The sequence below is a fragment of the Tupaia chinensis genome, unplaced genomic scaffold (assembly GCF_000334495.1).
Source record: "Tupaia chinensis unplaced genomic scaffold, TupChi_1.0 Scaffold000311_2, whole genome shotgun sequence".
Taxonomy (NCBI): domain Eukaryota; kingdom Metazoa; phylum Chordata; class Mammalia; order Scandentia; family Tupaiidae; genus Tupaia; species Tupaia belangeri.
In genome coordinates, this window is record NW_006159803.1 from 1,049,520 (window position 1) to 1,075,363 (window position 25,844).

General features: G+C 36.7%; 1 protein-coding gene across 1 annotated transcript; it reads left to right on the top strand.

Moving 5' to 3' along the window:
- The first annotated feature begins 11 nt into the window (after positions 1-11).
- On the top strand, positions 12-21,882 carry AASDHPPT (aminoadipate-semialdehyde dehydrogenase-phosphopantetheinyl transferase). Its single transcript, XM_006150938.3, is given in 7 exon segments — positions 12-194; positions 197-295; positions 2,317-2,536; positions 9,010-9,131; positions 10,011-10,172; positions 17,025-17,096; positions 19,882-21,882. Coding segments are annotated over 7 exon segments (939 nt in total). The 5' UTR covers positions 12-95; the 3' UTR covers positions 20,047-21,882.
- Positions 21,883-25,844: the final 3,962 nt, after the last annotated feature.

Consider the following 25,844-nt stretch of genomic DNA (forward strand, 5'->3'; position numbering starts at 1 on the left):
CCGCACGGACATCTGGGAGAGGGGGTGGGGCCACGTTAGCGTCCGCGCCATCAGGCCTGAGGTGGCGGTGAGGTCCGTTCTCAGGTTCATAGTGTATGGTTTTCCCTGCCAAGCGGTTGCGCTTGGTGCCATCCATGGAGGGCGTGCGCTGGGCCTTTTCCTGCGGCACTTGGCTGCCGAGCCGAGCCGAGTGGCTGGGGGGGGGGGGGGGCTGCTGGCGGTGCGATCGATCCAGCCTGAGGAGAAGGAGCGCATTGGCCAGTTCGTCTTTGCCCGGGACGCTAAGGCAGCCATGGTACTACATGTCTTTGGTAATTGAGAGCCGAGGCAGCAGATGTTGAGGGAGGTAGGCCGGGCTGTGGAGAGCCACCTCCCGCCCTAGCGTCGACGTCCGCCGTCTAGGCCACTTGTGGCCGTCCGCCGTCTGGGCCACTTGTGGCGGGCGCGGGGCGAGATGGTCGGCGCTGCCGAGACCGTCGTGCGCATGGCCTGGTCTCCACTGTCTTTGTAACCGCCTCTGAGGCCTCGGTCGCTAAAAAGTAGCTCCTCCCCCATGTAATTGAAAATAGAGACGCTACTAAATCATAACGTAAGTGTAGGGGAGGCCTACGAAGTAACTTTTGGTGTGTGTGCTAAATGAATTTATGTCCATATCTTTAAGGGTTACCAAATTCTGTTTTTTTCTTTGCTTGGGTGTATATCCCGTGCAGTTTCGCCAGTTTTCGCCACCACTCTCCAAGGACATCCTGTGGGCCCTAGAAAATATGGACAATACTGGAGCCTTTGCCCCGTGAGACTGGAGAGGCCCAAGCCAGCTCCCTTATAGTGCTAAAGCTGAAGCTGAGGGAAGCCACAGTCCTGGGCATAAATCTTTGACTGAATAGCTTGGGAAACAGTCTTCAAAATAGATTTATTCATTTAAGTGTGTGTTTTTAAGCAACGAATTTAAAATGTCTGTGCTGCAGTTTTGAAACAACTTTGGTATCCTCATTTCAAAGTCAGTCGTTTCTTGAAAATGTCCCTATCTTGAAACAGGCTTCCATTTGAAGTATGAGCTAGTTGATAATATTTTGAAGGCATATTGGTTCATTTTTTTTAGATAATTGTTTAATTTTTTTATTATTTTATAATTTGCTATAGAACGAGTGTGCTTACCAGAGAGAAACAGCAAGAGGTGAAGTGAAAAATCAAGCCACTGGGTCTGGGATTAGAACTGTGGTCTGGCCATGTGGGAGTCCAGCACCTTAACCACCATTCCACTTGCTGGCTGGTGAATCACTTTATATAGTTTTTTTCGTGATTTGTAGGAAGTTGTGAAAAGAACAAATTTCAAAGTCCTGAGTTATTAAAAGTCAGTGTTACCAATAAAGAAGAGAAAACCTTGAAAGATACTTTGAACCCTGTGGGGTATGTGCGTATGTGTGTATTTTAGTCATTTCTTATTAATAGAGGTGGGAGAGAGTGGAACAAGATAGGAAATTCCTTGCTAATTGTTGAAGGTTAGTGGTTTATGTGATCTAGAAATACTTATACACAGGTATAGATATAGTAGGGCTACTCACTGCAGAACTTTTTTGTAATAGCTAATCTGGAGCCAACCTAAAACATCAGTAGGGGAATAGTCAATACCCTTACTATAGTTCAGTAACATGAAATAGTATGCTGCAGTTAAAAGTGCACAGATCAAGGGCCAGCAGATGGCATGGTGGTTAAGGTGCTGAATTCCCATGTTGCTGACTATGGTTTGAGTACCAGACCTGGTGGCTTGTATTCTTTCTTTCCCTTTCTGTCTCTCTGGTGAGTGCACAGGCTCTATAGGAAGATTAAAAATAATAATAAATAAAATAGTTCTAAAAAAAAAAGTGCACAGACTAGACCTATGTGTACAGACATGAAATAATCCCCAGTACTTATAAATTTAAAAGTTTATACATGCTAAAATACATGTGACATCAACTTCTAAATATATATGTTTGCATATATATATATGTATGTATATACAAGGAGAATTAGCAAAATGACATGCAAAGATATGTATATTTAAATACTTAGAGAAAAGAGGGAAAGGATACCTACTATTACCATTGGTTACTGGTTGAGGAGAGGGAATTGCTAAGTAGGACTTTAACCTTCATTCTACTTAATAAACATTGGTTAAATCTTAATGTAATATATGTAATACTTAATGTCCATTAAAAATTTGTATTTTAAGAATAAAAAATTTAAATACCACAAAAACATACTTTGTAATACAGGCAGTCTACCTGTATCTTCAATAGGCATCAGTACATTTAAAATGTTTTATATATTTAACAGGCTGGTCGTCTGATGATAAGGAAATTAGTTGCTGAGAAATTGAATATTCCTTGGAATCATATTCGTTTGCAAAGAACTGCAAAAGGAAAACCAGTTCTTGCAAAAGACTCATCAAATCCCTATCCGAATTTCAACTTTAACATCTCTCATCAAGGGGATTATGCAGTGCTCGCTGCTGAAAAAAAAGTTGGAATTGATATCATGAAGACTAGTTTTCCAGGTAATGTCACATTTTTGTAGTTTAGAAGTTAAGTGGTTTGATTTCTCAGTTCTTTTGTTTTGTGTAATCTCAGGCCTGTAAGTATAATATTTACATTTAGGGAAAATGTGATCAATACTCAAAGATAATGCATCTGTGTGAGAGGTTCTATTTCCTTCAATTATCACATTTCTACGTATGTATAATAGATTCCATTATTAGGGGTCAATGTAATGTTTTGTCTAGAGGCAAAGTGAAATATAAAGATTTTCTTTGGAATAAATACTTCAATTTGTTTCACATAAGCATTTCTCAGAGTTCATGAGTAAGCTGTTGGTTTGTTAAAATAGTCTCAGTGCTGAACCACCTCTGAAGTCTGGTGGTTGAGGGAAGCCTTCCAGGATCACAGGCATGCCTGACATGGTGAGGGTGATCTGGAATCTCCTGACATGGTGAGGTTGATCTGGAATCTGAACCTGGGCCTCCCATGTGGTTCCAGTATCACAAAGTGGCACCTAACCTATACCATCATACCTGGGCAAAGGCAATTTGTTTTTCTTTCCTTCCTTCCTTAATTTTTGTAATTTGCAACAAGGTATGTGCTCAAGCCAGAGAGAGAGAGAAAGTGAGAAAGCACTCCTTAGAGGGGATGGCTGCATTCTTCTCTTGGGATTTTGGGGCATGCATATACATGTACCCAGCATGTATTTCAAGCTACCAGGTCCGGGACATGAACCACGTGGCTGAACATATAGGACCCAACAGCCTTAACCACAATACCACCTGGTTGATCCAAAAGGCAGTTGTTTTTTCAGCCTGAAATTATCTTTCATATTATATAGGAATGTGTATATGTGCATTTTTAAAATATTTAGTAGGGTTAGAGGAGGCTTATTCTAAAAGAAGCGTTGCTATAGAAGATTCAAAGTGAGCATGGAAATAAGCCTTTCTTTTCTTCTTTAGTTTTTGTTATAGGGTTCATGCGCTCACCATAGGGAGACAGATACAGAGAGCAGTAAAGTAAGCAATCGCTCCGAGGGGGCATGGCCACACTGCAATCCCTTCTCCATTCTCCTCTCAGGATCTCAGGATTTGGAACACACATGCACCCTGTGTGATTTTTAAGCCACTGGGTCCAGGATTCAAACCACAGAGTTAGCCTTTTGGTTCCAGCACATTCACCTCCATACCACTTGCTGACTCCAAACCCATGTTTTTATAGCTTTCTGCTGTCTTTAAATGGGTTTTTCCTAAAATCAGAAATGGGTGCAGAAGTGATTAGTGTTTAGAATATATTGGAATGTTGGGGAAGTTATGACACATTTTTGTATAGAAAAATAGTCACACCTTTCCCGATGACCTAATAGCACAATTAACTCCACAGTACTAGTTGGCCACGTGAGTTGATAATCTGCCTGAAAATGATGCCAGGTTACCAGTTTATCTGATGGGCAGTGTTGACTTACTGATCAATGTTGTATAAACAAGTAATGACTAATTGTGGTTTTTATTACATAATAATAAGGCAGTTGAGCAAAAATTGAAGATTTAGTCTTCTGTTGTTTTGTTAGGACTTTTCACCCCAGCTTTTTAAATTGAGTTTACTTGACTAATCACAATATCTTGGCCTTTTTTCTTCCCCTGTTGGCTGTTTTATTGCCAAAAAAAGTTTTAATGAAAGAACTAGTATCTAAGAATATGAAAAATGCAGTGAGAGGCAATCCGTGTTATTCAAAACTTGTTTTAGGGCCTGTTCTGTAGTAACAGTAGTTGAGTGTTGTGCATAGTGAACCACATCCCACATAGTTGACTACTATTCAAATCTGGCCCTGGGAGCCTGAAAAACACTGAACACATACATGCGTACCTGAGATCCTGATGGGATAGAGAAGTGGAGAGAAAAAGGATTGTGGTGTGATCAGACCCTATTTGGGGGGGGGTGTGCTCACTCACTCTCTCTCACTCACTTTCTTATGCTTATACCCTCTGGCAAAGAATAAATAATAAAACTTGTATTAGGCATTGTAAACAAGAATATGGTGTTGAATAAAGAACAGACAACTAAGAAAGTAAAGAGAGAACACCCAGTGTACATACTAATTCATATCAGCAGTGGAAGATTGATTTCTTTAGTAAATAGTGCTGATACAGTTGGTTAACCATTTGAATGTAAAACACACCGTAGACACAAATTCTGGAGGAACTAAAGATTTACATGTAAAATAGTTATAATTTGAGAAAAAAATATAGGAGGCTGTAGTCTATCAATAAATTTGAAGTTAATCTTTTTTTTTCTTTCCTTAAGATTTTTGCCATAGAATATGTGTGCTTGCTAAAGAGAAAAATAGAGGAAAGAGAGAGAGAAAGAGAAAATCACTTCTGGGTGCATGGCCATGACAAGGCCCCTCTCTTCTGTTCTCCTGTTGGGATTTTGGGTGCACACACACACACACACATCCAGCATTTTTTTTAAGGAATTATTTTATTCAACTTGATTCATTATTATTATTTTAATTTGGCCAGACAAAGATAGGGAGAGAAAGGGAAAGTGAGAGAGTAAGCTGCCAGGTCTGGGACTCGAACCATAGTTGGCCATGTGGAAGTCCAGCACCCTTACCACCATGCAGTCTGCTGACCTCTCCAGCATGATTTTCAGGCCATCTTGCCAGGGGCTCAAATTGCACTTGGCCAGGTAGGAGTCGAGTACCTTATCTACCACACCACCTGCTGGCCCCAAGAAGTAAATCTTTTTACTAATTAATTTTTTCAAATAAGACAGAATCCAGAATTTATTAAGGAAAAGTTATTTAATTAAATTTTAAAACTGTATATATGCAAAAAGGATAACCAAATTAAAAAGAGAAGTAGAGTAAGAAAAGTACTTATAACAGATTTGGCCAATATCTATAAAGTCAATATCTCTAATGCATAAATTGATTAGAAAATATTAATTTTACAGAAGAAAAAGTTCATATAGCCAGTAAGCTATTACTTTAGTGATTAGAGCAATGTAAATTAAAGTAACAGTGAGATACCCATCAGATCTGCCAAAAATTGGGGAAAACATGATACTGGTGAAAATGTTACCAAAGAATAATCACACATGGATAGAAGGAATATAAATTGCTTCAGGGTTTTTTTTTTGGGGGGGGTTGATAATATAATTATTGAAGATACACATACCATTTGGATTTAGCAACCTGCTTCTGATACTCTATCTAAAGGGTCAAAAATTATATTGAGTATATAAATAAAATGATGTGTATGTGAGAATAAAACCTGGGAATCACCATGTAGTGTGGTAGTTAAGGTGGTGGACTTGCACATGGCTGACTGTGTTTTGAGTCCTTGAAACTCATTCCAGGCACATATGTGTGCTCACCCAAAATTCCAGAAGGAGAATGGAGGAGAAGGGGTTGGAGCGTGGCCATTTCCTCTGGGGGGGGGTGATTTCTCATTTCCCTCTCACTGCCTCTGTCTCTCCAGCTAGCCATACACCTTTCGGCAAAAACTCTATTAGGTTTGTAGACATGAGAATACTGTTTGCTCTGTCCTCTGGCTACTCATTGGAGGCTTACTCTTTTGACCCTCTTTGCTATTCAGTCTTTATTTCAATGCTAACATTCTCAGGCCAAAGGTTATAGTTTTGTTCTGTTCTGTTTCTTGCCTTTGTGTGTTAATATCTATACATGCTGATATATGTATACTTAAAGAAATAGATAAAGAACAACCAAGGTCAGGACTATCTAAGTGATAAGTGTGAAGTGTAGGTCATCATATTTCAATTTGTGCTTTTCCGCTGTATTCCACATATTGAGGTCTTAAAGAGATCCTTTGTGAACACATAAGAGGTTTGTGTATGGAGTTTGTGAAACCCATATCAGTAGCTTAGACATCTTTATTTTTTCTGTATTTGTATATGGACAAATTTCTGGGAACATGAAAGTTAAGCATTACTGTATACATGTTAACTCAAATTTTAAAAGATTGTCACCTCTCATAGAAGCAATATGTAATACAGTACTTAGAAAATGAAACTGTTAGAATTTCTAATATGATTTCTTATCCAGAGCTAAATTTGGATACTTTGAAGCATGTACACAGGTGAACATTATTCAATTCCCTCCTATTTCTCCAGAAAAATTACTGCCCCATTTTCTTTAAGGAGATTGGTAAACTCTGAGGTGCTGTTATGTATACACATTGATGTCCTTGTTTTGGAGAGAGATTTATGTATGTGGACTTGGAGGTTCTGGTACTAGTAAGATGTTTTTCATAGGCATGTGATAGTAGGTAGAGGTATGAAGCCAAAATGATTTGTTGTACGTTAACTGCTGTGTAAGTAACCATATTTCTTATATGTAGACTTAATACTGTTTCTCCCCCCAAGGGATTTTTGCTATAGGGTACATGCGCTTGCTGGAGAGACAAAGAGAAGGTGAAAAATAACTCCCTGGGGGATAGCCACCCTGCAGTCCCTTTTCTATTCTCTCAGGATTTTGGGCAAGCATGCACGTGTGCCCAGTGTGGGTCTCAAGCCACCAGGTCTGGGAATCAAACCATGACTGGTTCCTGGAAGACCAGCACCTTAACCATTACACTACTTGCTGGCTTAGCAAGTTCCTTTTATTTATTTATTTTTTTTGGAGAGGTTTTTGCAGTAGGGCGCGTGCGCTCTCCAGAAAGACAGAGAGAGACAGAAAGTGAGAAATCACCCCCCAGGGGAGATGGCCATGCCACAGTCCCTTCTCCTCTACTCTCCTCTCAGGATCTTGGGCACGCACGCACACGCGCCACGCATGAGTTAAAGCCACCGGGTCTGGGACTTGAACTGCGGTCAGCTGCATGGGAGTCCAGCGACATAGCCATTATGCTAACTGCTGGTCCTGGCTTAGTAAGTTCTTGAATTGCTTTCAACAGGTTGATTAAATGGAAGGTTATAATAGGCATGAGTATGTGATATGTTAGGATTTATCAACTTAATAAATCTAATAATTGTGCTGTTTTCAGATGCATTGAGAGACAGGTTTCCTTTTCTATTGACATTTCCTTGTCTTTATTCCAATATCCCAAGTAAATTAGATGTTTACAGAATATTCACCTTCTGTGTATTTCCATCATAATACCACAGTGTGGTGCTGTTGTGCTTTGGCTGAATATTTACAAAATTACCTTTTTCTGTTGCTATCAAATTTCTTATTTTGTGAATTAGGTAGGATGCTCTCAAAAGTACATGAAAGTGCACTTAGATACTTTTAACCGTATATAATGAGATAAGTGATTGCTAAATTGTTTTTTATGCCAATCATTTTTTATTAGTATACATATTTAAAATTTTGATTGCCCGATCATATTTAGTTTAAAATCAGAGGGCTTCTTGAAGGTTATGAAATTAAAACCAACAGAAACCAGCAAACAAAATGACTATAGATGACAACAAGGATATCTTTTTAAATTTAGAGGGCTTTTTTTTTATCATCTTCAAATTACAGTTCCACTGAAATTATACATATGGTCTCTCACTTAAGGGTGGTTAGATTTACTATGGGTTTTTTTTTTTTTTTTGGATAGTTTTTTTTTCACTATAGGGCACGTGCGCTTGCCAGACAGACAGAGAGAGACATAAAGACAGAAAGCGAGAAATCACCCCCCAGGAGGGATGGTCACGCCGCAATCCCTTCTCCTCCATTTTCCTCTTGGGATCTTGGGCATGCACGCACACGTGCCCGGCGTGAGTTCTAAGCCACCGGGTCCAGGACGCAAACCGTGGTCGACTACATGGGAGTCCAGCGACATAGCCATTACGCTAACTGCTGGTTCCCTAGATTTACTATGTTTTGAATTTACAGTGGTGTGAAAGATACACTTTCAGTAGGAACTATATTTTGAATACCCTTACAACCAATTTGTTTTTCGCTTTTGGAACAATTACATGAGATAGTTAGCACTTTTTTTGTAAAATAGCTCATGTTATGGTGATAACTTAAAAGGACCATTTTCAGCTTTTTACCAGTTCCCCAAAATTAAAAGAATTACTCCTTTTCCCCCATTATGTAGCAAATTAAAAATTTAAACCCTAGAGTAGTATACTCTAATTTAGAAGTATTTGTTGTAGGTTTCTGATGTCATATATGAGAAATTTTATTTAGGATTTATAACAGGTTTTGCTTTTGTATTTTATTAAATTTTGGGGGACAGTTACTGATACAGTCAAATGTTTTTTTCTGTTCAGTTATTTAATAATTCACAGAATTTTACTGTTTCATATTAAATTACCCTTCTTCTGAGCTAACTCCTGCTTCTCATGTTTTGTTATACTTAAATTCCCAATTTACTTTTATTTACTGGTGTTTTGTTAAGGATTATTGTGACTAGTGAAAAGTAAGGTTCACTTATATCTTCTTTGTGCCACTATTCTTAACAGTTTTAGTAATATAGCAACTATTTAAAACATAGAATAGCTATTTTTAATTCTGTATTTTCTCAATTGACAGGTCGTGGTTCAATTCCAGAATTCTTTCATATTATGAAAAGAAAGTTCACCAACAAAGAATGGGAAACAATCAGAAGCTTTAAGGATGAATGGACCCAACTGGATATGTTTTATAGGAATTGGGTATAATTTCTTTATAATTTTGAAAAGTCTAAAATGACCTTATTATCTTTGCTAATAAAAAGATTAAAAATCTTTGGTTATGCAGTAGTTTATACAGTGTTTAAAGTAAATAAGTGATTCTTGAAAAGTTTATGATTTTTATGCATGCAGAGTTACATTGTAATGGAATTATTTTAAGAATTATTTAATTTTATTATTACCATTTTTAAAAGAATTATTTTATTGAACTTTCTTCATTTATTTATTTTTAAATTTGACCAGAGAGGGACAGAGTTCAAGAAAGAGATAGAGAGAAAGCCGTCAGGTCTGGGATTCAAATTGTGGTCGGTCATATGGGATCCAGCAGGTGGTGTGGAGGTTAAGTACCAGAAAGTACTAAAGCTGAAACAAGACATTTATCACCATTTATAAATAATATATTTTGTCCTAAAGGAACAGATACACATGAGCCTTATGTAGCACTCATATAATATGTATTGTGTGCCTGAGACATTACTTTAACCTCTTCCTATATTAGTTAATGTAATTCACATATCAACTTTGTGAGGAAGTTACTATTTCATCATCAAAAATTGTACATGAGGAACAGAGAGCTTAATGATTTGCCTTAAGGTCACATGGATGGTTGGTCTCCATGCTAGTATAATAGTAGAAATAATCATATATTTAGCTTACAATCATGTATAGTATGGAGTTAAAAATCTGGATGTATTTGTCTTGTATGGATTTTTTTCATGCCTCTGGACCCAGGACTTGAACTATGCATTTGGCCATGTGGAATCCAGCCACCTTAACCACCCTACTACTGGTTGGCCTGTAGATTTTTGGGAAATATTGTATCTGTTCAGTACTCTAAGAAAATGTCTCTTTATATCTTAGGCACTGAAAGAAAGCTTCATAAAAGCCATTGGTGTTGGACTGGGGTTTGAATTGCAACGACTTGAATTTGATATATCTCCATTAAACTTGGATATAGGCCAAGTTTATAAAGAAACACGTTTGTTCCTAGATGGGGAAGAAGAAAAAGAATGGGCATTTGAGGTAAGACATCTATCAGAATTGCTATAAACTAAGAATTTAAGAATTTCCATATTTTGTGCATGTATGTGAAATTAATTTGGGGAGGCTAGTCACTGAAATTAGATTCAACTGGAATCTAATCCTGGTGCTCTGAAGGTAAAGTCAGGGATTCCTTGAGAGCCTATAACATTTACGCTGATACTTAAAAAATGAGCCACTTGAATGGCTCAAAAATTAGTTAAGTAGAATGGGAAGGGAAAAGGGAACCTTAAATAAAAAGACCTTTGTGTGTGTGAATAGTAAAGGAAACCCGCTTTGGCTGGACCATGACGAAGGGATTTAAGAGTGATTCTGGATTGGGCTGGTAGATCAAATGGAACATGATTGGCTAAATTAAAGATTTTGGTCTCTTTATATTTGGTTTCTGTCATTAGCAGTTCTTGGTTTATTAGTGAGAGAAACTCTGTACAAGCTCATTGGAGTCAAAAAAGACATTATAGACTGCTAGAGTGATTCTGTAACTGGGCCTCAGAAGTAGCTAGGATTAGAGAGTTGACTACTCAGAGCTCTTTTTATTTCTTACTGTTGTTGCCTTTTTACATGTCTTGACCTCAGTTTTCTCTTGCCCTTGCATTTCATTCTGCACAGTAACTTTCTCAACTTCTTTAATCTGCATAGCAGAAAACATGGCTGCCCATCACTTTTGCATATAACAATTCACAGTGTGAAAAACTAAAGAAACTGGTGAATTCCCTCCCTTTCTTATCTAAGCTAAAAGCTGTAGAGAAGGGATGCCTTGGCTTAGCTTGGATTAGCTGTTTATCTCCAAACCAGTCATTACAGCTGAGAAAGTAACATCATATGATTGGGTTTACTTCTATCGGGAATGGGCTGTTTTATAATATTTCTGCTTTACTCACCTAAGTGATGTGTAGAGAAGTTCCCAGAGTAAGAAGTTAGGTATGAATAGATAGAAGTTGTTTACTGATTTTCTGAATATAACTTAATAGGTATTAGGGTGTGATAAAATCAAATTGGCATCTTAAGATCAATTCCTGTTATAGCTGTGTGTGAAAGTCAAGTAAATTAGGTGTCAGAGATGTCAAGAGTAATTCTGTGACTTAGATCATTTCTTGAGATATACAATATTAGCAAACAAAGGAGGTATCAAGTTTGAGATTCCATAGAAACATCTGGTGAAGATGCCAAGTAGGCAAATAGAATAGAGGGCTGGGCTAGAGAAATTAGAGTTATTAACTTGTCAATAGAAATTGTTTAAATGTTGGATTTGAGGTTGAAACTGTAAGATTAACTAAGGAGCAGGTATAAATTGAGTGTATGAGAAGAAGCTTACATTGAAGCCATGAAGTTACCTTAGAAGAGAGCATGGTCTCTGAGCCCTGAGAATACTAATGCTTAAAGGTGGAATGTGAGGACCAGCAGATGGCATAATGGTTATGTTACTGGACTTCCACACAGTCAACCATGGTTTGGGTCTCAGACCCAGGGACTTAAAACTCATGCTGGGCATGTGTGTGTATATGCCTGGGATCCCAAAAGCAGACTGGAGGAGAGGAGATGGCAGGGTGGTTTGCCCCCTGTGGGGCGATTTCTTCTTTTCAGTCTTTCTGGTGAGTGCATGTGCCCTATAGCAAAATCTCTTATCAAAAAAAAAGGTGGAGTGTGGAGGAAACTGAAAATAAAAATGGCCAAAATGGTAACATGTAAAAGAAGGGCGTAATAACTGGATCCAAGGGCAGAAAGTGTTTTGAAAAAGAGAGCTTTGTCAAAAACGGCTAAGATTCCAAGAAAGGTATGTATTCTGTAAAAAACAGAGTAAGTTTTACTTAGGTTTTTACATTTTATAAAATAATACAATTTTTAAAATAATGACTGAAATTGCTAAATTTTTTCAAAGGGCTAAGCCTCAGCCATTTGCAAATTCACTCACTTGGAATCCTATGCTCAGTGATGCTGGATAAAAGGTTTTTACCATGCATTTTCTCATTTATGTTTAGCTGCTGCTGTATTCAATAAAAAGTTAGTTATGTAGGAGAAAGTTTAAAAAAAAAAAAGGAAAAGAAGAAAGGAATAGTTGTGTTCATTCATCATTACTTATAACTGGAAAGAAAAATCAGAAATGCTTAATGAGAAAATTATTAATCAAATTATGGTTGTTCTTTTCCTACATTCTCTTTTTAAAAATCATTTATGTCATTGTATTTGTCGTTATTATTTTTTAATATGACCAGAGAGAGAGAAAGTGAGAAAGCAAGCCACAAGGTCCGGGACTCAAACCATAGTCAGCCACGTGGGTGTCCAGCGCCTTAGTGATCTTGCAGTGTACTGGCCCTCCTACAGTCTTAATTTATGATGCTTAATAATAATTTGTATTAGCATGGAAAAGACTCATATACATAATTGTATATATAATCTATATATCTGTTTGATGTCTTTCTTAAAAAAAAAATTTTAGACATTTATTTATCTACATTGGTTGTGATTTTCAAGCCATTGGGTTGAGGACTCAAACCACAGTCAGTCATGTGGGAATCCAGTGCCTTTAACCGCCGTGCCCCCTGCTGATTCCAATGTCTAATAATATGCAAGATAAAAGTTATCTATAATGCAGAAACTGAAAGGTTTAAGGAGAAAATAGGCTTGCCACTAAAAGAGCCATTATTATAAGTAAAATAGTTTATGAAATTTTCTAGAATAATGTGTAGTAAAGGAGACAAACAACCAATCCCTGAAATAGTTATATTTAAGAAATGTATTTCATTACAGCTCTCTAAATAAAGAGATTTTCCCATGCATATATTCCTTTCCGTTCATGGATCCATCGTCATGATTAGCAGTCTCAAGTCCTTGACTTTTTTGTATTTGACTTCCAAATATTTAGCTTAAGTTTCTTCCATTCCTCAGACTCATTGCTGTGTCTTTCTCTCTGCTATGTGTGTCTATCTGAAAATTCCCCAGACACCTCAAATTGTGCTTAAGTAAAAGTGTTAATTGCTCTTGAAATTAACTTTGTTTTTCTAACTTAGCTTTTCTTTAATTCAGTCATGGGGTAAAAATAGTCCATACCAATTTTTGGTTCTTCCTCCTCTCTCTTTTTTTGATACCAATAAGTCTCTATAACAGTGATCTGCTCCCCTCTGAAAATTCCTCTGACTCCTGCCTCTTCCCTTGTGGAGACTTCTTTTGTATCTGACTTGGACTGCTGTTACCATCATCTGCTGTAACCATTATGCCATCTGCTGGTCCTGATCTGAGTGATTTTCCACAAGTAATTATAGCTCCAAAAATCTCTATGTTACAAAATTCACATTATGAATATTTTCAGTGCAAAGAATGTAATGAAGACCCTGTATCAAAAAGAGTAATTTTACAGACCAGCAGATGGTATGGTGGTTACGTCACTGGACTCCCACATGGCGGACAACAGTTTGAGTCCCAGACCCAGTGACTTGAAAATCAGGCTGGGCACGTGTACATGCATGTCCAAAATCTCAGAGGAGAATGAAGAAGGGATTGTGGAATGGACATGCCACCTGGGGGATGATTTATTGCTTTCTGTTTCTCTGTCTCTCCGGCAAGGACATGTGCTGTATAAGCAAAATTCTCTCTAAAAGAAAAAGGAAAAAGTACTTTTTGAATTATTTTCTAAATACAGTTTTAAAAATATTATGGGATTATTTTTTAATTTAAGGGAACATATTTTCATTTGGGGGCATGGTAGAAAGTCACTATTAGTATCTCACACTGCTACAAATGCTTAAAACAGTATATCTGTTAGTACAATTCTTTAATGTAGATATCAATCATCATACCATGATTTACCATGGTATCATTATAATATAACATAATTATATGATAAGCATGATTTTTATTTGTTAAAATATTTCATATATATAAGAACTATTGTGTATACTAAATTTCTGAAAAAAATATTTCAAGTATTTTTAAATGTATGCATTCACAGTACTTTATTTTTTGTTTAAAGAGGAAACAAAATAGGACTTTTAGTTGGTTTGTTTTGTGATAACTTTGACCTATCAAGTCTTCTAATACCTAGCTTTATTTTTTTTCCTCTTTAAACATATTATCTTTATTGGAATTTTATTTTTGGGGGGCCAGTAGGTAGTTTGGTGGCTAAGGCACTGGACTCTCACATGGCAAGCCACAGTTTGAGCCCTGGACTTGAAGGCGATGCTGGGTATTTATACATATCCAAAATCTAAGAGGAGAGTGGAAAAGGGATTGCTGTGTGGCCATCCCCCCAAAGGGTGATTTCTCACTTTCCCTCTCACTGTCTCTCTCTCTCTTTCCAGCAAGCACATGGGTCCCATGGCAAAAACATAAAAAACCATATTATTTGGGGAACCAGCAGTTAGCGTAATGGCTATGTTGCTGGACTCCCACGTAGTCGACCGCGGTTCGCGTCCCGGACCCAGTGGCTTAAAACTCACGCCGGGCGCGTGTGCGTGCGTGCCCATGATCCCGAGAGGAGAATGGAGGAGAAGGGATTGCGGCGTGACCATCCCCCCTGGGGGGTGATTTCTCGCTTTCTATCTCTATGTCTCTCTCTGTCTGTCTGGCGAGCGCACGCGCCCTATAGCGAAAATCTCTCTCTCAAAAAAAAAAAAAAAAAAAAAAACCATATTATTTGTTTAAAAGGTCTTGTCTAAGTCCATTATTACGTAGCTATAGAAATAATTTAAGAAGGTGAGACCAGCAGTTAGCGTAATGGCTATGTCGCTGGACTCCCATGTAGTCGACTGTGGTTCAAGTCCCCGGACCTGGTGGTTTAAACTCACACTGGGCATGTGTGCATGCGTGCCCAAGATCCCAAGAGGAGAATGGAGGAGTACGGATTGAAGCATCCAAGTCTCCCTGGAGGATGATTTCTCGCTTTCTCTCTCTGTGTCTCTCTCTCTCTCTCTCTCTCTGGCGAGCGCACACGTCCTATAGCAAAAACCTCCCTCACCCCCAAAAAAAGAAATAATTTAAGAAGGTAAACATTGATTTCACTCAATTATGGTCACATGGAAGGTCCAAAGGTATTATAAAATGCCCAAAGACAGGAATTTGAGTAGAGTGTTACCCCTTATTTTCTGTCTCATTTCCTTCCTTCTATTATAGACCCATGAGAATTCAATCATGGACTCATCCTAATTATCTATCACACTAAGAGGCCAACTCTGAGACACCAGGAAGGAATTGAGTTTTCAGTAAACAGTTTTACAGTACAAGTCTCAATACATGGATTGGAGGGGGGGACAGAAACTACAGCAGGTCCCTAAGTACTGTTTCTGATTGATTTTATTTCAACTGATGTCTTAAGGAAGAATGTCTTAATAAAGTGGCTTTTTAGTGAAAATTTTGTCTAGTTTTTAATAGATGTACATAATTTTCTCTGGTAACTACTTCACTTTGTTTTCCATTTAAAAACCCTCTTATTTGTCTTATGCATAGGGGAAAATAGAAAATTTACATATTCATTAGGTCTTACTAAAATTTCTACTATGAGTTTCCAAGGCTGTAGTTTTTAGTTATGTATTTTTAAGTTTTGTGTTTGTTTTTATAGAATTGTTTTATTTAACTTGACTTATTTTTTATTTATTTTGACAAGAGAGGACAGAGGGAGAGAGAGAGAGGGAAAGTGGGAAAGCAAGCTGCCAGGTGTGGGACTCTTACTACAGTTGCCCACGTGGGAGTCCAGCACCCTTAACCACCACACCACCTGCCAGTCCCGTGTTTAGTTAAGTATTAGTAAATGCTTGCAAACCAACGTTGCAACCTCATTTTTTTTTGGAACGGTACACTTGTTCATATGCAAAGTTAATATCACCATAAGTGGGCAGGCAACTGTTACTTTGCTATTAATAAGGCACATGACTTGAGGTATTCTGATTGAGAATGTGTAACCTAAATCTAATTATTAAGAAATATCAACTAAAAATAAACTGTGTTTTGTTAATGAAAGGGAGTTGGAATTTGTACAATTTTTTTTTAATTGCCAGAGGGTACTTGCACTTGCCAGAGAGGCAGACAAAGAGAGTGAGAAAACAATGGGGCGTGGTCACACCATGATCCTTTCATTTCTCTATCCTTTTGGAATTTTGGACATACCGGTACATTCACTCCTGTGTTTACCACTGGGCTATGGTGCCAGCCCAGGGAATTATGCTTTAAAACGTTACAGAAGACAAAGACGTGATAGCTGGATGCAATACTTGACCCTACTTGTCAATTACTTGGCTCCTTTCTGGAGGTGATGTGCCTGTGTTGTTAAATTAGTTCATGAGATTGTAGTACAGATAATAGATTATTGTTTCAGTGTTAAAGTTACTGATGTTGGGAACCAGCAGTTAGTGTAATGGCTGTCGCTGGACTCCCATGTAGTTGACCGCGGTTCGTGTCCCGGACCCAGTGGCTTAAAACTCACGCCGGTCGCGTGTGTGTGTGTGTGCGCCCAAGATCCCGAGAGGAGAATGGAGAAGGGATTGCAGCGTGACCATCCCCCCAGGGAGTGATTTTTCGCTTTCTGTCTTTATGTCTCTGTCTGTCTGGCAAGTGCATGCGCCTTATAGCGAAAAACCTCAAAAAAAATTAAAAAAAAAATTACTGATGTTACTAACTAGTGTTGTCATGTAGGACCACAGTATCCCTACTAGGAAATAAATATTGAAATATTTAGGAGTAAAGGACATGAATGTATATAACTCTTAAATGGTATAGGAAAGATGGGAGTGTAGCTGTATGTGTGATGTGTTTGTGTGTACATATGTATGTAAGGAGAGAATGAGATGTATAAATTTTAAACAAAACTATTTAGATTTACATATTTAGTACATTTTTTTTTTTCAGGAAAGCAAAATAGATGAGCACCATTTTGTTGCAGTAGCTCTTAGAAAACCCGATGGATCTAAACATCAGGATGTAAGTAGGATTTCTTTTTTTTCTAAAAAGCACATATTAGTGTTAAGTTTGTTTTTTACTGATGGGAAGAGTCATTTGCTTTATCAGGTTAGAGGCCTTTTTTGTTTTGTTTTCAAGACTTAGATTTTGAGATTTGAAAACGTTTTTCATTATCAAATGTTTGAGATCATCTGGAATTTTGCAGAAACTTTCAAAAAGCATGTTACTTGTTTCAAATTTAAATATAAAGAAAAAAATTTCATAAAGCAAAATTTCGTTGTACTTCTATAGTATTTATATTTCCAATAGAAATTCAGGATAATCACTTTGCCTTTTTTTTTTTTTATTATTAGAGGGAAATGGGAGAGGGAGAAAGGGGAAAAGGGAGACACAGAGGTTTTTTATTTAGGGTCTCTCTGTGATGTAGTCCTCCTCTCCTACCCCTGGCTCCTGATTAGTTGAAACTACAGGTGTGTACAACCACACTTGGTAGGTTCACATTGGCCTAGGATTTGAATGCTGCCTTGCATGTAGCTTCTAGACTTGTAAACATTGTATTACTTTTGCACCATTGTGGTTGGGCCAGTTTCCTAGTCATCTTAACAGTAATTTACTTCTTGGTGATTTAGGGCGATGTTTAGTTTAAGGATATCAAATTGAAGATTGGTGAGTAATGCAATTACTTTGCAAACTGAATAGTCTCCCCTTTTAAAGTAATATCCTAAGTTATTCTCAACAGTTTCAATAGTATACATGTAGAAGACCTTGTATAATATTGTAGCATAACATTTTTATTAATTCTTCCAGTCACAGTCATTATTCTTATGTTATTAACTAGTAGGTAGGGAAAAAAACAAACTTGGGCTCAAGGACCCTCAGTTTGTCTATAGTTGTGATTTTTTGGAAGTATTTAAGCAATACTAATAATAAAAAACTATGTGTATGCCAGTAATGTTAGGGAAGTCCAAGTAAGAAAGTTAGCAAAAATAACTTAGGCCAAAGATGATACTACTGATAGATTAATTAAATGTTTAAAATTCTTCATAAATTATTGTCTTTAAGAGATGTTATTGGGGGACCAGCTGTTGGCATAATTCCTATGTCACGGGACTCCCATGTAGTAGACCATAGTTTGAGTCCCAGATCCGGTGGCTTAAACTCATGCTGGGCGCATGTATGTGTGTACCCAAGATCCCTAGAGGAGACTAGAGGAGAAGGGATTGTGGCGTGGCCATCCCCCCAGGGGGATGATTTCTCGCCTTCTGCCTTTCTTTTTCTCTGTCTTTCTGGTGAGTGCATGCACCCTATAGCAAAAACCTCTCAAAAAAAAAACAAAAAACAAAAACAAAACCAAAAAAACGGCATTGGGACCAGCAGATGGCATAATGATTAAATCACTGGACTCCCACATGGTGGACTGCTGTTTGAGCCCTGGACCTGGCAGCTTAAAACTCATGCTGGGCATGTGTGCATGGGTGCTCAAAATCAGGAGAGAAAAATGGAAAAGATGGGATTGCGTCATGACTTTTTCCCTTGGGGGGTGATTTTTTGCTATCTGTCTGTCACTCTGATGAGTGCATGGGCATTTTAGAATTCATGACTTTCATCTAAAGACCAGCTGACCCAGGTTTCTTGCTCTTTTATTCCCAAGTTTTACCTTTATACTCAATGTAAATACCTTATGTTTATGTAGAGCTTTATAGTGTTTCAAACATTTGTGTATTTATTACTTCTTATTTTCCTGAGTACAGCCTGTTTTGGCTGCAGTGGCTTCGTGGCAAGACCATACTATAGTTGAGAATACCTGGGTTTCATGCCCAGGTTTACCATTTAATTCGAATTGTGACTTGGGCAAATTGTTTGGTCAGTTTGATCTTCCTGAGCCCGAAGTTTCCCATCTATAAAATTGAGATAACAGCTATGTCTCAGTGTAGCCATGAATCAGCATGTTAAATAAGTGGTGGATCTTGTTAAAGCACTTTATAAAACTCTATACAAGTGTATAGACTATTAAAGTCTATATGGGATTGAACTGTGAATAAGGCTTTATTTTAAGAGTGTAAGACAATGTTTAAATTTAATGTTGAATGGTGATTTCTTTGGAAGCATGACAGCTCTGTAGATACAGCAATTTTATCAGATATACCCTGTAGAGTAGTATTTTTTTTTTAAGTTTTTCTTGTATCACAGCTCTATCAGTATAACCCACCTGCTTGTTAAAATTACAGGGTTTTTTTTTTAACTTTTTTTTTTTTTTTTGGCTATAGGGTGCATGCGCTCATCAGACAGACAGAGAGAGACAGAGAGACAGAAAACAAGAAATCACCCTCTAGAGGGGATGGCCACGTTGCAATTCCTTCTCCTCCATTCTCCTCTCGGGATCTTGGGCAGCGTGCACATGCTCCCGTCGTGAGTTTTAAGCCACCGGGTCCGGGACGTGAACCGCGGTCAACTACATGGGAGTCCAGTGACATAGCCATTATGCTAACTGCTGGTCCCTTAAAATTACAGTTTTGGGGATCACTTAATTTATACACACTGAGTAAGTGGATTCGGTTGTGGGATTCACTAAATCTACATTTTAGGCAAATATCACAGGTTTTTGTTATAGAATATTTGAAAACCAGATTTTCTGTTACATGTGCAACACTAATATAAGAAATAAAAACAATATTCTAGAAATTCTAATTATTATGTTGTAATTTAATACTACTGAAATGTAACTTGGTCTTGTTTATTATTTTCATTATCATAAGATTGTTCATAGGATTAACATGCAATCTAACGTAGTATTTTTTTCTTTAAGGTTTCATCTCAAAATGATTCTAAACCAACCCAGAGGCAATTTACTGTTCTCACTTTTAATGATTTAATAACATCTGCTATTCCCATGACACCCGAAGATCCTTCTTTTTGGGACTGTTTTTGCTTCACAGAAGAAATCCCAATACGAAATGGTACAAAGTCATGATATGATTTCATAAATAACAAAAGGAAATGAAAACTGTTTGTTATCTTCCATATTCACTGAGAAATAAATGCCCGTTAGCAACAAATTCTATTTTACAAAACAAAAAACCCCATAACTTTTCCTATTAAAAAAGCAGATTTCCATTTCAAGATAGTTCACTAGAATACATGTTTACCTGTTCCTTTCCAAAATTGCATTGAATTGATAGAAAGGGTAGTAAACTCTTAAAGTGATAACTTGCTCATTTAGAAAAAAATAGAAAATGCAGATATGTAAAAGGAAACATTTAAACCCTGTCTTTTAGAGATAATTACTCTTAAAGCCTTGAGTATCTTGCCAGACCATTTTCTTGTGAAATGAATCCATATTAGCACATTCTTTTTTTTTTAATGAAACATACTGTTTTGTAATTTCTTAACTGTGCATCTACCTTTTTATAAATGTACCTCTATGACATAACTTTTAGTGGTTCTAAAAGTACTTTATTGTACGACTAATATTAGGATGCTTTGACCAGAGGTACAGTGTCCAAATATAATTGACTTAAGTAACCAAGGACATTTATTATCTCAGATAACATACAGTTCACAGGTATCATTAAGCACACTTTTGTTTTGTTTTTTGCCTTGGTCTCAGTTTATTGGTTTTGCCTTATACTCATCTCCCTCTCAATCACAACAGTTGCTACTATAACTTGTAGTTTTACATCTACAGAGATTTGCATCTACGAGGCAGAAAAGCCATTTCTTTTCTCACTTTTGTTATGTCCCTGAGGAAGACTTCTCAAAACCCCCCAAAATATTTCCTTTCTCAGTTTCCATTGATGTAGACCATATCACAGAGAAAGCCACTCTCTGACATTATTAGCCTCTGTTACAAGTAGACTCTGTTGGGAAGGAAGAAGCTGAGGTAGGTTTGGGAGAATTGCATCTGCGATCCCATTGTCTGCTGTAAGAAAGGTGTGCTACAATTTATTCATTTTCCTCTGTTAGACTTTTTGATTGTCTGCAGTTTATAACCATAATTAATGATGCAGTGGATGTCTTGTACATTTTGCACTACATGTTTAATTATGTGTTTAAAAGTTTCTGGAAGAGGTATGACTGGTTGAAAGGAATTAAAACATTTTTAGAGCTTTGATAAGTATTTCATATTTCTCTCCAAAAAGCCTGTACAAATTACATTTACAGTTAGTAGTATATGTGTGGCCACCCTCTACCTGCATAATTCCTAATAACTGTAGATAGTATCTTTTTTCTTCTTATTTAACTTTTGCCAATATAACTGAAATAGTATGTCATTTTAAAAATTTCAGTTTCTCTCATTACAAATGAGGATATTATCAGTGTTGTTATTGGCCACTTATATTCCTATTTTATGAACCACATGTTCATTATCTCTACCTATTTTTATTTTACTAATTAGGACTTAATTTAAAGTGGGAACATTATATATAAGATGCCAAGACCATCATATTGATGACAGAATCTATTATATGGTTATAGTGCATGTCTTTAAGAGTTAAAGTCTTGTTATTGTTAAATATTAAGAAGTAAAATAACTTGTTTCTGTTACTAACATTAAAAGTCATATGTAAGTTGTATAAAATTAGGTACTTTGTTTAGTACAAGAAATTGGAATGTTTTATACTTTATTTTATTAAGCATGCCCACTTATTCCAAGCATAGTAAATGATGTGTTTTAAAAAGATCAAGTAGCATTTATAATTGAGGAAGCATTGTTATCTCTAGCATGAGTGTACAGTAAAAAGAAAAACCATTTGTCTTGTCATAATAATAAAATTATTAATATCATGGAATTTTTATGAACCAGAAACTACTAGATTTTGTGTTTTATATTTTTTGTCTTATTATTTTTTAATTGAGATTACATATGCACATAGTTTAAAAAGTCAAGTAGATCTACAAGTTTTTTTTTTCTTTAGGAAAATACCACTAGTTTGACTTCTCTTATTTCTTGTCCCCACAAGTATTTTAAGCTCTTTATAGCTAGCTTTTTTTTTATTTATTATAATATCTTGAAATAATATGTTTATTTTTACTTGATTTTTCAATATTACACATTCCTCTAGTGCCCCTTTCTCCTCTCAATGTGATTATATTGTAATTCAATATTTATGTATTGCTATGATTAAATTATGTTTAAGATTATGCAATTGCTATTCACACTAAATGATATAATACTGTTACCCTACACTATGTTTTTATTTCCTCGAGTTAATAATTGACGTTGCATAAATAGCTACCACATGTATGAATGTGCTCTCCATATGTTCAGACATTAATTATTCTGTCAGTTACATTCTTCTCAAAGAATTTGCACCTGGAGTGAAGTGCTTTGTCAAATCTGGACTATTTGCCATCTGTAACTATACGCAGCTGTCATCCTGGGGATTGTTTGCCTCTCCCCTATGTTGGATTTGCTTCTTTCCCATTTTTTATGTATTGTTCATGATTTACTCCTTTATTTAGGTGGACCATATCCTCAAGTAGCTTCCTGAAAACAAGAGGGCATTGGAGACAGTTTTTTGAGACATTTCAAGTAGAAGAAGCAATGCCTTTATGAAGAGTGGTGTAGGGATCTATGAGGTCATCAGGAAAATCATGAAGTAAAAAATGTATCGTGACTTTCCCAAGAACTCAAAAGTTGTTTTTTTCTTTTCTTAAAATTGCGAGAGGGTGCGTGCACTTTCCAGAGAGAGAAACAGAGAAACAGAAAAAGAGGAGAAAATATTCCCCCTGATAGGGTATGTTAATGTTGCAATCTCTTATGCTGTCTCCGTCCCATCAGCCATCAGGCTTTTGGGCACAGACACACAGGTACCTGATGTGTTTTTTTTAATGCTGGTAGAGCTGGGATTTGAACTATGGTTGGTCATGTGGAATCTGGCTCTCTTATCCACTAGGCTACTGGCCCAGAATCCAACTATTTCTTAAACCAGTTACTTTTACTAATTAGGACTTAATTTAAAGTGGGAACATTATATATAAGATGCCAAGACCATCATATTGATGACAGAATCTATTATATGGTTATAGTGCATGTCTTTAAGAGTTAAAGTCTTGTTATTGTTAAATATTAAGAAGTAAAATAACTTGTTTCTGTTACTAACATTAAAAGTCATATGTAAGTTGTATAAAATTAGGTACTTTGTTTAGTACAAGAAATTGGAATGTTTTATACTTTATTTTATTAAGCATGCCCACTTATTCCAAGCATAGTAAATGATGTGTTTTAAAAAGATCAAGTAGCATTTATAATTGAGGAAGCATTGTTATCTCTAGCATGAGTGTACAGTAAAAAGAAAAACCATTTGTCTTGTCATAATAATAAAATTATTAATATCATGGAATTTTTATGAACCAGAAACTACTAGATTTTGTGTTTTATATTTTTTGTCTTATTATTTTTTAATTGAGATTACATATGCACATAGTTTAAAAAGTCAAGTAGATCTACAAGTTTTTTTTTTCTTTAGGAAAATACCACTAGTTTGACTTCTCTTATTTCTTGTCCCCACAAGTATTTTAAGCTCTTTATAGCTAGCTTTTTTTTTATTTATTATAATATCTTGAAATAATATGTTTATTTTTACTTGATTTTTCAATATTACACATTCCTCTAGTGCCCCTTTCTCCTCTCAATGTGATTATATTGTAATTCAATATTTATGTATTGCTATGATTAAATTATGTTTAAGATTATGCAATTGCTATTCACACTAAATGATATAATACTGTTACCCTACACTATGTTTTTATTTCCTCGAGTTAATAATTGACGTTGCATAAATAGCTACCACATGTATGAATGTGCTCTCCATATGTTCAGACATTAATTATTCTGTCAGTTACATTCTTCTCAAAGAATTTGCACCTGGAGTGAAGTGCTTTGTCAAATCTGGACTATTTGCCATCTGTAACTATACGCAGCTGTCATCCTGGGGATTGTTTGCCTCTCCCCTATGTTGGATTTGCTTCTTTCCCATTTTTTATGTATTGTTCATGATTTACTCCTTTATTTAGGTGGACCATATCCTCAAGTAGCTTCCTGAAAACAAGAGGGCATTGGAGACAGTTTTTTGAGACATTTCAAGTAGAAGAAGCAATGCCTTTATGAAGAGTGGTGTAGGGATCTATGAGGTCATCAGGAAAATCATGAAGTAAAAAATGTATCGTGACTTTCCCAAGAACTCAAAAGTTGTTTTTTTCTTTTCTTAAAATTGCGAGAGGGTGCGTGCACTTTCCAGAGAGAGAAACAGAGAAACAGAAAAAGAGGAGAAAATATTCCCCCTGATAGGGTATGTTAATGTTGCAATCTCTTATGCTGTCTCCGTCCCATCAGCCATCAGGCTTTTGGGCACAGACACACAGGTACCTGATGTGTTTTTTTTAATGCTGGTAGAGCTGGGATTTGAACTATGGTTGGTCATGTGGAATCTGGCTCTCTTATCCACTAGGCTACTGGCCCAGAATCCAACTATTTCTTAAACCAGTTACCCAAGCCACTTCCATGCCAAGCTCACCCCGTTAAGTCTATTTATATCCACTTTTTTCAAAGTATTTGGTGCTACCACTTGGTGAGTACTATACTGTGCTGGATCACAGTATCTCTTTATATCCATGTCTGCTGGGTCTAAAACCATTCATTGCATTGTTCCTTTTATAGCTTTATTCGTCTCCATGAGAGTTCTCCAAGAGAATACTAATGGATAGATTTTTTTAAATGGGTGTGTGTGTGTGGAGGGGGGACCAGCATATGGCATAGTGGTTATATTGCTGGACTCCCACTTGGCTGCCGACTGCGGTTTGAGTACCAGACCTGGTGGTTTGAAACTCAAGCCAGTCGCATATGCGTGCATGCCCAAAATCCTGAGAGGAGACTGTAGGAAAATGGATTGCAGCATGGACATCCTCCCAAGGGGTGATTTCTCACTGTCTCTCTCTGTCTCTCAAGTGAGTGCATGCATCCTATAGCAAAAAATCTCTCTTTAAGAAAAAAATTAAAAATGGGTGTGTGTGTGTGTCCCTGACTACTGACTCAGAAATCTGATAGATGTGGATAAATTGTTAGTTAAATTTTTCATTGTCAGAATTCTTACTACTCAGTACCTACACAGAAACCAGTTAGGTTTGAGTAACTCAGTAACCCTATAATTGAACTATTGCCATCTGATGAAAATATTTCTGAAAATAGTTTGTTACTACTCATTCTCTCTTCCTTTAAAATTTACTTCTTTTCATGAGAGACACTTTCAATAAGGTCTCACCTTGTGATCCTATCCTCAGCCTTCCCAGCCAGCCAAGACCATGGATGCTTGCTTGGTGTGTATGTGTTGACTCAGGAGCAGATCCCAGATCTTCTATGTGGCTTCCACCTTTGCAGAGCATTATACTGTCACTGTGCCACCATGACTAGGCCTTAACTATTAGTATTCATAATAAGCTCAAAGAGGATATGAAGAGAGCTAATGATGGATTTCATTTTTATAGGGAAAATAAGTATGTCATCATAGTATTTGTGAATTTAGGATTGGCATAGATCTTTGGATTTATCTCTAGTTTATCAGTTGATGTTAAGTGATATTTTGTTTATGATCTGGTATTTATATTACAAACTGTCTTTCACCCTAAGTGCTTTACATGTATCAGACTTTTCAATCTTTACAACCTTATGAAGTAAGTTTCATTTTCCCCACTTACTGATGATTTGCAATACTGAGCAGCTTACTAGAGATACAGTAAAGCTTGTTATTTCAATCTAGACAGCCTAGATCC